The 12,797-nt window shown below is 39.2% G+C and overlaps 1 protein-coding gene across 4 annotated transcripts in view; it reads right to left on the bottom strand.

The window, feature by feature from the left end:
- The window catches only part of bltp3b (bridge-like lipid transfer protein family member 3B), a 111,310-nt gene that overhangs the window by 70,200 nt on the left and 28,313 nt on the right, over positions 1–12,797 (bottom strand). For all 4 annotated transcript variants that reach the window (XR_013888965.1, XR_013888966.1, XM_080207326.1 and 1 more), the window contains exon 3: positions 3,653–3,691. Coding sequence is in view for 2 of the 4 variants with exons in the window: in XM_080207326.1 (XP_080063452.1) it covers positions 3,653–3,691 (39 nt within the window). In the remaining 2 variants the exon portion in view is untranslated. The remainder of the gene's footprint in view (positions 1–3,652; positions 3,692–12,797) is intronic.

Consider the following 12,797-nt stretch of genomic DNA (forward strand, 5'->3'; position numbering starts at 1 on the left):
GTCACCACACTCCAGCGCCTGTTCAGGAACACGGAGGGAGAATTTAGCATGGCCAATGCACCTAACCAGCATGGCTTTCGGGCTGTGGGAGGAAACTCATACAGACACTGGGAGAAGGTGCAGACTCCACACAGTGACCCAAGCCAGGAATTGAACCCAGGTCCCTGGCGCTGTGAGGCAGCAGTGCTAACCACTATGCCGCTCCAGAGGTGGTGAATGAGATATCAGTCAAGCAGACTGCTTTGTCCTGGATGTTGCTGAGTTTTTTGGATGTTGGAGGTAATGATAATTTTCTGGGACTTAGATAGTGCAAAGATTTCTTGCCACTAGTCAGCCCAAGCCTGAGTATTGTGCAGGTCTTGCTGCATGCCGACACTGACTGCATGAAAAAAACTCAAATATACACATATTTGTTCAGTCTATTGCCTAGAGAGCAGACTGGAATCTGGATAAAGTCTTGCAGGAAGAATTTTGCCATCAAATTGTTCAACAAAAAGCAGTAAAGGAAACTGCAAGCATGTAGATTGAGAATGACAATCACACTAATTATTCCTTGTCATAAGGATGTCATTGCTGTCTTAAATAATGAAGATATTAATGTGGCTTTTTATATTAACTCCTGTAGTGTTAGCCATCACAAGAACAACAGGCACCAAAACAGTGCAAGAATTTAAACAAAAACGTCTCGATTCAGCATCAAAGAGATGAATTACACAGGAGGAAAAAAACAGATTGCCAAGTGACATCATAGGACGAGGGGCAGTGGGGTTAAGTTTGTAAGTAGACATTTACAATAGCATACATTCAATTTAAACTGTAACAAATAAGCCAAGATGATTAAATACATATATTTGAATTAAATAAGTAAAACAAAATAGGATAGGGGTGGTAATGCAGCAGGTGGACCACATTGCAAATATGGGAGTTTGTGCACAGCCTTTCAATCCTGCACACCACATTTATCATTAGTGTTTACATCCTGACGAAATTCAGTTCATTCAGGGTTGTTATTTTAATTATTTAAGTGCTGATATTGCGGGGGATCAGTGAAGGATTATTGAAGTACCTGGGTACTTTGATTCAGGAGGCAGTCACACACCTCCAGTTATATCGTGGTGCAGATCTGGTTAATAGTCAGGGACAGGAGGATGTGACTTTGAGTCAAGCAGGTAAAAGGACCTCACATGCAGTGCTGGAACTGCCTTGGCTATTCCCTTGAGAGAACAGATGTGAGGTTGCTACTGCTGGTGTGGAATACGCAAGGTCTGCAGGGTGGTTACACAAACAGTTCATCGCACACGGTTTAAGAAGCCATTCAGGTGGGAGAAAGTGTAAACGAATATGGTAATGATATGGCCAGTTCGAGGAACACACAGTCTTGCATGGGAGCTCCACTAGTTTTGTTGGCCAGTCAGTGTCAGGGTTAAGGCTAAAGGCTAAAGAAGAACTTGAGGGTTGAAAGGGGAAGTTGAAGTTTTATTTAAGGTCTACGTAGAAATCACTAATTACAGTGAAACAAGGAATGAGGCTCTACTCAGAGCTTGAAGAGCTAGGGTTGAAGTTTGGAATTGAATATCCCAGGACACGACTTTTAGAATAGCAAAATGATAAAGGAGTATGGAGTATCTTTATAAGGATGGAGTAAAGAATAAGACAGTAAGGATCTTGGCTTTAAAAAAAAATCAAAATGTAGAATCAATTTGGATGGAGCTAAGAAATAGCAAGGCAGTAAACAAGGCTTAGAATAGTTTAAATTCTTCCTAATAATAGCTGTGCTGGGAATAGGATAAACCAGATAATTAGAGGTGGATGCAATATGGAAGATACAGTAATCAAAGGGGACTTTAATCTGACTGAGCCAACCAAATTTACAGAAACAGCATGGAGAGTGAGTTCATGGAAAGCATCCAAGATAGTTCACTAGATATGTTAAATAACCAACTCAGGCTAGGCTATTTTAGATCTCGTATTGTGCAGTGAGTGGAATAATTTGTCATTAAGGAGTTCCTACAGAAAAGTGTATGATAAATTTTATATTGAGTCTGAAAGTGATTGAGTTAAATCCAAAACTCGGATCTTAAGCATGAACAAAGCAAAGTACTTCAATATGAAGGGAGAATGGGGAACTAGATTACAAGATGTGATAGTAGATAAACAATGGGAAACATTTAAAGAATAAATTCATAATTCTCAATGATTATATATATCCTTGGGGATTAAAAACACCTCATAGAATCTTAAAACCACAGTGTAGATGAGGAAAGATTAAACAGTTTGGACTTATACTCACTAGAGTTTATAAGGATGAGGGGGGGATCTGGTCGAAGTATATAAAAGAGATTGATAAAGTAAAGATAGACCAAATGTTTCCTCTCATGGAGCAATCTAGAACAAGTGGTCACAAGAATAGGTTTAGAGGCAATAGATTTAAAACTGAAATGAGGCGGAAGTACTTCTCACAGAGGGTGGTGAATTTGTGGAACTCGTTGCCCCATAGCACAGTGGAGTCTGAATCATTGAATACTTTCAAGAAGGAGACAGATATATTTCTAATAAAAAAGGTATAAGGGGATATGGGGAACAGGTGGGAAGGTGGATTTGAGACCATGGAGAGATCAGCCATGATCTGATTGAATGGCACAGTAAGTCAAAGGGCTGAATTTGCCTACTTCTGCTCCTAATTCCTATGTTCCTATGTACATAAAAAGCAAGAGGTTTATAAATGTTGCCAAAAACATAAGTAAGTCTGAAGACTGGGAGGATTTTAAGATTTAGCAAAAGATAGCCAAGAAATTGATAAAGAATGAAAAAAAACAGAACATATAACTGATTGCAAAAGCTTCTATAGATATGGGAAAGCAAAGAGATTAGCAAAGAGATTCATTTGATTTGGCTTGATTTATAATTATCACGTGTTGGTATACATTGAAATGTATTGTTTCTTAAGCTCTGTACAAAGCGCTATACATAGAGAAGGAAAGGAAAGAGTGCAAAATGTAGTGTTACAGTCATAGCTAGAGTGTGGAGAAAGGTTAACTTAATGAGAGGTATGTCCATTCAAAAGTCTGACAGCAGCAGAGAAGAAACTGTTCTTGAGTTGGTTAGTACATGTCCTCAGACTTTTGTATCTTTTTTCTTGAAGGAAGGAGGTGGAAGAAAGTGGGTACAGAGTGTGTGGGGTCCTTAATCATGGTGGTTGCTTTTCCGAGGCAGCAGGAATTGTCAATAGGTGGTTCACCACACTGATTCCTGGAATGAGGGGACTACCATATGAGGACAGATTGAAATTAATGAGTTTGGAGTTTTAGAGGTGTTTGAAACACGTAAAAGTATTAATGGGCCTAACAAAGTTGCTGCTGAGAGCATGCTTCCCCTGGCTGGGAATTCTAGGGCAAAGGGTCACAATCTCAAATTAGAGAGCTAGTCAGAGAACGATAGACTCTTAAACACCAAGAAAATCAAGGGACCTGGAGATAGGACAAGAATAGAAGGTAGATCAGCCACAACCTTAATAAATGTTGAAATTGACTCAAACAGTCAAATTCCCATGCCTATTCCAATTTCTTGAATTCTTCTATCTTGCCAGAAATTAGACTACCAGACACAATTAGCTTTGTTTACAGTTAATAATGATTATAAAATGAAAATTTACCAGGCAGATTGGGTGTGTCTTTAATTTAGTCCAGTGTATCTGCAAGAGACAGAATATATCATTCAGTAAAGCTTTCAGTTTCTGCAATTGTACAGTCTTCCAAACTTCAAATGAAAATGTTTGACAACATTCTATAAATGACCTTGTTCACAAATCTTCTCCTCCACAAATTTAGCCATTTTAAACTGAAACCAGCAACTATAGGCCATTCCATCCGACAAGTGACACTAATAGAAAAGCAGAATACCGTGGACACTCAAAATTTGAAATAGAGTCAGAGACAGAGGCTTACAGCATAGAAATAGGCCCTTCAGCCCAACTTGTCCATGCTGCCCTTTTTTTTAAAACCCCTAAGCTAGTCCCAATTGCCCAAACCTCTCTATACCCATCTTACCCATTTAACTATCTAAACACTTTTTAAAAGACAAAATTGTACCTGCCACTGTAATTTTTATAATAAAAACAGAAAATGGTTAACCACAGATTTGAAACCACAGACCTAAAATCCATCTTGGGATGGCACGGTGGCACAGTGGTTAACACTGCTGCGTCACAGCACCAGCGACCCAAGTTCAATTCTGGCCTCAGGTGACTGTCTGTATGGAATTTGCACATTCTCCCCATGTTTGCATGGTGCTCCAGTTTTCTCCCACAGTCCAAAGATGTGCAGGTTAGGTTGATTGGCCATGTTAAATTGACCCTAGTGTCAGAGGATTAGCTGGGTAAGTGTGTGGGGTTACGGGAATAGGGCCTTGGTGGGATTGTGATCGGTGCAGCCTCAATGGGCCAAATGGCCTCCTTCTGCACTGCAGGGATTCTGTTCTATGGTTAACTTGAGTTTCTCTCTCCCACAGATGCTGCCTAACCTGTTGAGTTCTTCCAACGCGTTTTTGTTCAAGATACCCAACACTGTTGTTCGGCAATTGAGATTACAATGTTAGGAGCACAAAGTCAATGAAAAAATAGGATGCAGGCACACTTTAATAAACACGGAACTACTGGTCATGCAGGATATCATGTGCTTTATCAGTTTCTTCCTTTGATACAATAATAGTATCAATCACCACTGCTCTGGCTGATAAGGCTTTTTTTAAACAAAACGGCCTTTAAGCTTGTTAGTTAATCAAAGTTAGCTTTTCAGTTGAATACAACATTAAATTTAATCGATTAGAAAATCGTAAAATTGAAAGAAAAATATAAAAACAGGACCTAAAATAGAATAGGTATATTTTTGTACCTTTTCGTTTAACACGTTGCTTTATCTGAACCTTGAAATAGCTTTATAGGGACACAGAGGTTTACAGCATGGAAACAGGCCCTTCGGCCCAACTTGTCCACGCTGCCCTTTTTTTTAAACCCCCAAGCTAATCCCAATTGCCCACATTGGTCCCATATCCTTCTATATTGATCATACCCATATAACTATCTAAATGCTTTATAAAAGACAAAACTGTACCTGCCTCTACTACCACCTCTGGCAGCTTGTTCCAGACTCTCACCACCCTCTGTGAAGAAATTGCCCCTCTGGACACTTTTGTATCTTTCCCCTCTCACCTTAAACCTATGCCCTCTAGTTTTAGACTCCCCTACCTTTGGGAAAAGATATTGACCATCTAGTTGACCTATGCCTCTCATTATTTTATAGAGTTTTACAAGATCACCCCTCAGCCTTCCAGAGAAAAAAGGCCCAGTCTATCCAGCCGCTCCTTATAACTCAAACCATCAAATCCCGGTAGCATTCTAGTAAATCTCTTCTGCACTCTTTCTCATTTAATAATATCCTTTCTATAATAGGGTGACCAGAATTGCACACAATATTCCAAGTGTGGCCTTACCAATGTTTTGTTCAACTTCAACAAGACTCCTATTCAATGTTCTGACTGATGAAACCAAGCATACTGAATGCCTTCTTCACCACTCTGTCCATCTGCAACTCCACTTTCAAGAAGCTATGAGCATGTACCCCTAGATCTCTTTGTTTTGTAACTCTCCCCAGTGGCCTACCATTAATTGAGTCAGTCCTGCCCTGGTTCAATCTACCAAAATGCATCGCCTCACATTTGTCTAAATTAAACTCCATCTGCTATTCATGAGCCCATTGGCCCAATTGACCAAGATCCCATGGCAATTGGAGATATCTTTCTTCATTGTCCACTATGCCATCAATCTTGGTGTCATCTACAAACTAACTAACCATGCCTCCTATATTCTCATCCAAATCGTTAATATAAGTGAGAAGTAACAGTGGACTTAGCACTGATCCTTGAGGCACAGATATCCAGTTTGAAAAACAACTCTCTACAACCACCCTCTGGCTTCTGTGAAGAAGCCAATTTTGTATCCATTTAGATACCTCACCCTGCATCCTGTGAGATTTAACCTTAACAACCTACCATGCAGTACTTTGTCAAAGGCCTTGCTAAAATCCACACAGACAACATCAACTGCACTGCCCTCATCTACCTTCTTAGTTACCCCTTCAAAAAACTCAATCATATTTGTGAGACATGATTTTCCACTCACAAAGCAATGCTGACTGTCCCTAAGCAGTACTTGCGTCTCTAAATGCCTTCCAATAATTACCCAGCACAGATGTGAGGCTCACTGGCCTGTGGTTCCTACTCTTTTCCCTGCAGCCCTTTTTAAACAAAAACACAACATTTGTCACTCTCCAATCTTCAGGCACCTCACTCTGACTATCAATGATTCAAATATCTTGGCCAGGGGACTCGCAATCGCCTCCGCAGCCTCCCACAATGTCCTGGGATATACTTCATCAGGTCCCGGGGATTTATCTACCTTGATGCGCTTTAAGCACCTCTTTCTCTGTAATATGTACACTCCTCAAGACGTCATTATTTATTTCCCCAAGTTCCCTAACATCAATGCTTTTCTCAACACCTTTATTAGTTTTATTTCAAGAGTGAAAAAGCTGAAAGTTATCAGGTTGGAATCTCATTGCAAACTTTTTAGAATCATCATATTCAGGACATACATCCAAGTCCTTTCAGCCAAAGTACACTCAGACTAGAAACAGGCAGAGTTCCTCGAGCTGTATGTCTGACATGGGACGGACAATGTGAATATCAAGAGCGCTGAAATTGTACTGAAATACTTTATAGAGTGGAAAATGCTGTATGGAGAAAAGTTAAATTCTATTGCAATTTCCAACTCAAATTCTTTTGCAATGTATTTTAACAAATTTTATGAATAAAGTATATTTTTTGACAAATGGTACTGCAAAGCAAATCAACACAAGAGTCTATTAGCTATGTGTTTTATTCTTAAAGGTCAAATTTCATACTTGATTAGAAAATACATGTTTCTGCCATTGATCACTGCCTTGACTCAACAGCAGCATTCCTACTTGAATGTCAGAGGTTCATGGATTTAAGCTGCATTCCAAAAACAAGCAAAATTAGTTTAAGATTTGAATGGTATTGTGTTGTTGGGGTGTGCCAACTTTCAAATGGGACATTAAACCAGCTTCTCAGACAAACATTACTATTTGTAAAAGAACAGGAGCGTTCACCTTGTGTGCTGGTCAACATTTAGCCTTCAATAAATAACAACAGATGATTTTGTCATTCTCCTCATTGCTGTTTGTGGGAATTTGTACATAAATTGGATCCTGATTTTCTTGTACTACAACAGTGCTCTAATGTTTGAAAATTGCTTTGGGACACTGAAGTTGTGAATAGGGATATACAAATGCGAGGAATTTCTTGATTAGACTTAGTGAAAATAAGATCTACTCTAAAAGCTACAGGATATTAGCTTACAGATTTTAATTACCTTTTATGTGAGGAATCCCAATTCTTTTCATTATGACCAACTTTCAACAGCACATCAGAGGAAGATAACTCAGTGTAATGGATCTCTTTCTCCAAGAAAATTTCTTTACTAATTTGGGTGCTTGATATATATTGTGCATTTCATGGTACAAAATGTTTGGAAAGGAATTTTTATGTGCACATGCACACAGGTGCATATACCATGTCACTGAGGCAGTGTTCACCAGCAGATACGGTGTCGAGGAAAGCTATTGAAGACAATCTCTATGTGTGAATGGCTTTCTTCCTGTCTATCACGATTCAGATATTATATTGATTGCTGGTATATGGGACTGATAAGGTACTAAATCCCAATCAGATGACCCAATTCAAGAAATGTACCTTGTATGTCAAGAGACTTAGACCAGAAAGGGATATAAAGCCACTGCCCACAACGGCATTGTTGCTACAGCTAGGAAGCATGACTTTAGTCAGTCATGGGAAGTCAAGAGCTAGGCTGCCCCCTCTCACTTTGTCCTGTTTGCATGTTGCATAGAATCCTTTGCTTCGTTTATGAGAAAGCATTCAGGCACAAGAGGAGTGATGATCCAAGGTGGACACTGGTGAGGTCAAGATGGAGCTCTATTCTGATGCCTTCCCCTGCAACTGAACTGCCTACCAAAGATCATCTTCAAGGCTCATCATCTGTCTAATAAAAGTCATTGCAAGTGGGTGGCAGGAAACTGCATTTCAGTTGAGTGAAAGTAACAGGATGGCAAATACTTGGAGGACCAAAGGGCCTGTTCCTGCGCTGTATTAAAACAGAACAGGAAATAATAACTTGCAGACTGAGAATATAATCTCCCTGTTGTGCTTAATGCCTCCACCCAAAGTATGACCTTTCCAATCAAATTTTACCAACTCGTTTAACTGCAATATTAGAACAGCTAACTTAACTTGTATATTTAGTGTGTAAAAGTCAGTCCACACCTCCCATTGACAAGAACCAAGTTATCTGGTTTGTCCTGTATCTAAGTAAAATCTCAAATATATATCATACTGCGTAAGAAATCTATTGGCATTTCACAACAAACAACGAGGTTCCGTCTGGCAGTGGTTGCAATTAAGTTAAAAAAATCAACAGCATTCAAGTACCTTCTTGTGTGGAAAAAGCCAGATACCATAATGCAACCAAGACAGAGCACAAAAAAAACATGTGCGCATATGTACACATACCCCACTTTCAACAATATAAAATGTAAGAATAAAGGCACTTCACAAAAGCATGGTTAAAGCAAAAATTAACACCATGCTACATCAGACAACATTACGGGAGAAAGCCAAAGATGTCTCAAGAAATTTTAAGCAGCGTGTTAAAGTGAAAGAAGGTAAAGAAGCGGAGATGCTTACGCAGGGAACTCCAGAGTTTAAGAGCCTAAGCAGCTGAAGACAGGGTCACTAATGATAACAATGAAAATCAGGGGTACTCGAGAAGCCAAAATTTAAATGAGAGCTTACACCTGAGAATCGCAAGACTGGAGGACATTTTAGTATCACTATGAGCCGAAGGAGCGTGTTTTAAAGGCATCAGCACTTCTAAAATGTAAGCAGAATGTCCAAATTCAAATGCATGTCTTCCACTAAACTTCAGCATAAATTTTTCACCTAACACAGAATGTAAAATATTGGAAATCTGAAATAAAAAGAAAATATGGAATACAACCTGGTCAGCCAACAGCTGTGGAGATAACAGCAGCTAATATTTTGGGCGCAAATCCTTCTTCAAGGCTCGTTTACATTAGCCAAGCATTTTCTATTTTTATTTCCATTTTAACTTCCTAACTCATCCTTTCTAAAAGGTCGTCCATACCAAATACCATTCTCTGAACAAACCGTCAGTTTTCTTCTGGCCCTCTGCAAATTTCATTGATGTTGACTGCAAACTGCTTTGCAAGATGGTGTTTTGGGGATTATTGTTCTTGTGGTGAAGTAGCTGGCAAAACCTGGTGTCACTCCATTGACCAACCTAATTACCATTAAAGACTGAATAACTATTTGTTGAATACAAATTTGGTTTGATTATCATAGGTACTGGAATACAGTAAAAAATATTGTTGTTTTGTGCACAGTATACTGACAAAACATACTGTTCATAAAGTACATAGGAGAATAGGGAAGGCGAGGGTGCAGAAATCATATTGCAGTTACAGATAGGGTGTAGGATGTAGAGAAAGAGCTGGGTCCATTCAAAAGTCTGATGGCAGCAAAAGGCATCAGCAAAGGTAACCCAAAGACAGTAGTTCGTATTAAGCTCAAGAGTCTGGGCTAGATTTGCATCAAGAAGGAAAATAACAATGGCCAAAATACTCCAATTCAATTTTCACCATTTCACTGCTATCAAGAGGTCTTTTTAAAAACAAGGTGCCATAGAAATTGATTACAGCTCTGTTTGGATGCACAGTGCACAGACCATCATGCCTCAAACCGGAGGTGCGACTTATCTCACCGAGCAGATTCAAACATATTCTGGCTGGCAACTGCGGGAGGTGGATAATGGAAGAGGGCCGGTCATGATGAGTCAACAGCAACCCTCAGGGATGTTGCTAGGACAGGGTGGAACACTTTTGCTCCTCCTGGTGCCACATCAAGCTTTCGAACAAAAACATAATTACCATTCAATAGCAACAAATAGTAGGCACAATGTCACTACCAGACCCCAAGCATCTCCCACATCCCAAGCCAAGGCAACTTTTTAAAACGTCAGTCTTATTCTATCACTTCCATGAAGTATATTACTTTACCGTGATTTAACTGCAAAAGAACATCAGATTTGGTTTCACATCTACATTTGGATATTATACAAGTTTTTCAACTTTTTTTCAAATCAGTATTCATAGATTGTATGAAAACTGCAGAAATCAAATCAAAAACCAACTTTCATTGTCATAAACAAAAACGATCTTTCCACCAAATAGCACAAAAAAGTCAATGGCATTTCCATTCCCCCCGTCACTATTAACAATAGGCACAATTAATCAATTCCTGTGACTTGACATAGCGGGGATGCATATTCGAAAGGAAAAACAGATCACCACCAGGGCAGAGCATCGTAGTTCCAATCTTATTCCTGGTGGAGTCTGAATTGTTGAACAGTTTAAACAAGGAGATACATATATTTCTAATTTTAAAAAAAGGATAAGAGGATATGGGGAACAGATGGGGAGAGATGGATTTGAGACCAGGAAAAGGCCAGCCATGATCTAATTGAATGGTGGAGCAGGCTCAAAGGGCTGAATTTGCCTCTAATTCAATGTCCTATGTTCTAATTCTGCCAACAGTTGGCTCACAACTAGGATCCCACAATCATGGAATTACATTAGAAACTTGGATGATTGTTATATTAATGCATCAATATACCATGACGGGCAAAGTCAACACTGAATGTCAATTGGCACTGACTAAATTAAGTGTCAAGCACCTCCAAAAGCTTTGTTCTATTCTCAGGGAATCTGAATCTTTTGAAGACCTCTATTAAATTTACCCCGCCATGCACTCAGACAATGATTCCATATCCTAACCCTCACTGCGTAGAAGATTTTCCTCACATCACATCTGGTTCTCTAAAGTTTATTTGTGTCACAAGTAGGCTTACAGTAACACTGCAATGAAGTTACTGTGAAAGTTCCTTAGCCACCACACTCAGGGCACCTGCACAGATGCACTGAGGGAGAATTTAGCATGGCCAGTGCACCTAACCAGCACATCTTTCAGATTGCGGGAGGAAACCCACAGACACGGGGAAAATGTGTCTCCGCACAGGCAGTAACCCAAGCTAGGAATCAAACCCAGATCCGTAGCACAGTGAGGCAGCAGTGCTAACCACTGTGCCACCATGCTGCCCTCATTTTGCCATTCATTTTAAATCAATGTCCCTTCCACCTCCATCCATTCTGTTCAGACCCTTCATGATTTTGAGCAGCTCTATCTAAACTCTGAATTTTCTCCTCAAAAATACCTCCAGCTTCATCAATCTATCCTCATAACGGAAGTCTCAAATCCTGAAACCATGGTCATAAATGTTTTCTTCAATTTGTTAACACAAAATAATTTTTATGAAAAGTTATGATCTTAGGTTATGTAGTGATGGATGAGAGAGTAGTTTTAGATCTGCTTAAGGATCAATAATGTTTTCTTTAGAGTAGTTAAAACTTGAGATTTAAAACCCATGCCTTTGAAATAAAGCCACAAAATTCCACAGGTTTTGAATAAACAAAATCTCTGCAGATTCAGAAAGGTAAAAACAATTTTCAATATGTGAGTTATACTCTAACATTCAGGAACATGAGGTACATACGAATTGACAAAAGAGCTCTGTTCAAACACACCACACTACAGAGTAACTGACAGGTGTGACCTAGATAGAGTCCATGGATTTTACGAGAACTTAACCAGGTGTCAGTAAACACAAAGTCAAACACAGTTGCACAAGGAATTTTAAGCTTCGCCTTCAGAGATTTATCCCTGGAATGCTCTCCAAAAAGCCCTTCCATTCAAACAGTTTAAACAATGGGCTATTCCAGGGTTTTCAATATTGCCTTCTGAGATTGCTTCTGACTAGATTCCCACGTACATGGAACACCAGCCTACAAGTATACTTTCAGACTGATGGCAATGCTAAGCAGAACACCACTGCTTCAAAGAGGTACCTTTGCTCCAATGAACCTCCTAAAAGTCTGCTCTCCACAGCTCTTTCTTAACTGGAATTGGTTTCTGTCCCTTTTTATGTTTGTGGCCCTTGGCAGCTAACAAACTACCTCAAACTGACTGTCTCAAGTACAGCTCACTGACCCTTGGACTGATCTGATAATCTATGACTATACTCCCAGAAGCTCCTATCCTTGTTATGTGGCAGAAACCAACATAAGCACAGGAACATCCTGTATATTAAATGTTACAATCTTCATAGGGATACATAAATCAATGGATTTCACAACAATGTTCAATGCACTACCTACTAGGAGATAATAAAACAATTAAACTGAAAAAACTGTATCAAAATTAGGAGATATCTTCACACTACATGACAATTAAAACCTAAATTAAATTGCTGTTTCCATTCTATTATACAATTTAATAGTTCTTCAGCCTACAGCACTCAAGTGTTTAATAGGGTGAAGTAACGTCTTATACAACATTTGTAATTTCTTGCTTTGTGCCACATAATTCATCCGTTTATTCATTATGTACTGAGTTACATTTCTCTTAAAGCTACGAAGTAATATATAATCTGACTTGCGCATGTTTGCTATGCATTTCTAAGTTTTGCTAAAATCTCCACTGTCTTAAGAGGAAAAGCATTTGCATGCATTTTA

Source organism: Carcharhinus amblyrhynchos, chromosome 19 (genome assembly GCF_965287045.1).
Source record: "Carcharhinus amblyrhynchos chromosome 19, sCarAmb.v2.hapA, whole genome shotgun sequence".
In the NCBI taxonomy this organism is placed as follows: Eukaryota; Metazoa; Chordata; class Chondrichthyes; order Carcharhiniformes; family Carcharhinidae; genus Carcharhinus; species Carcharhinus amblyrhynchos.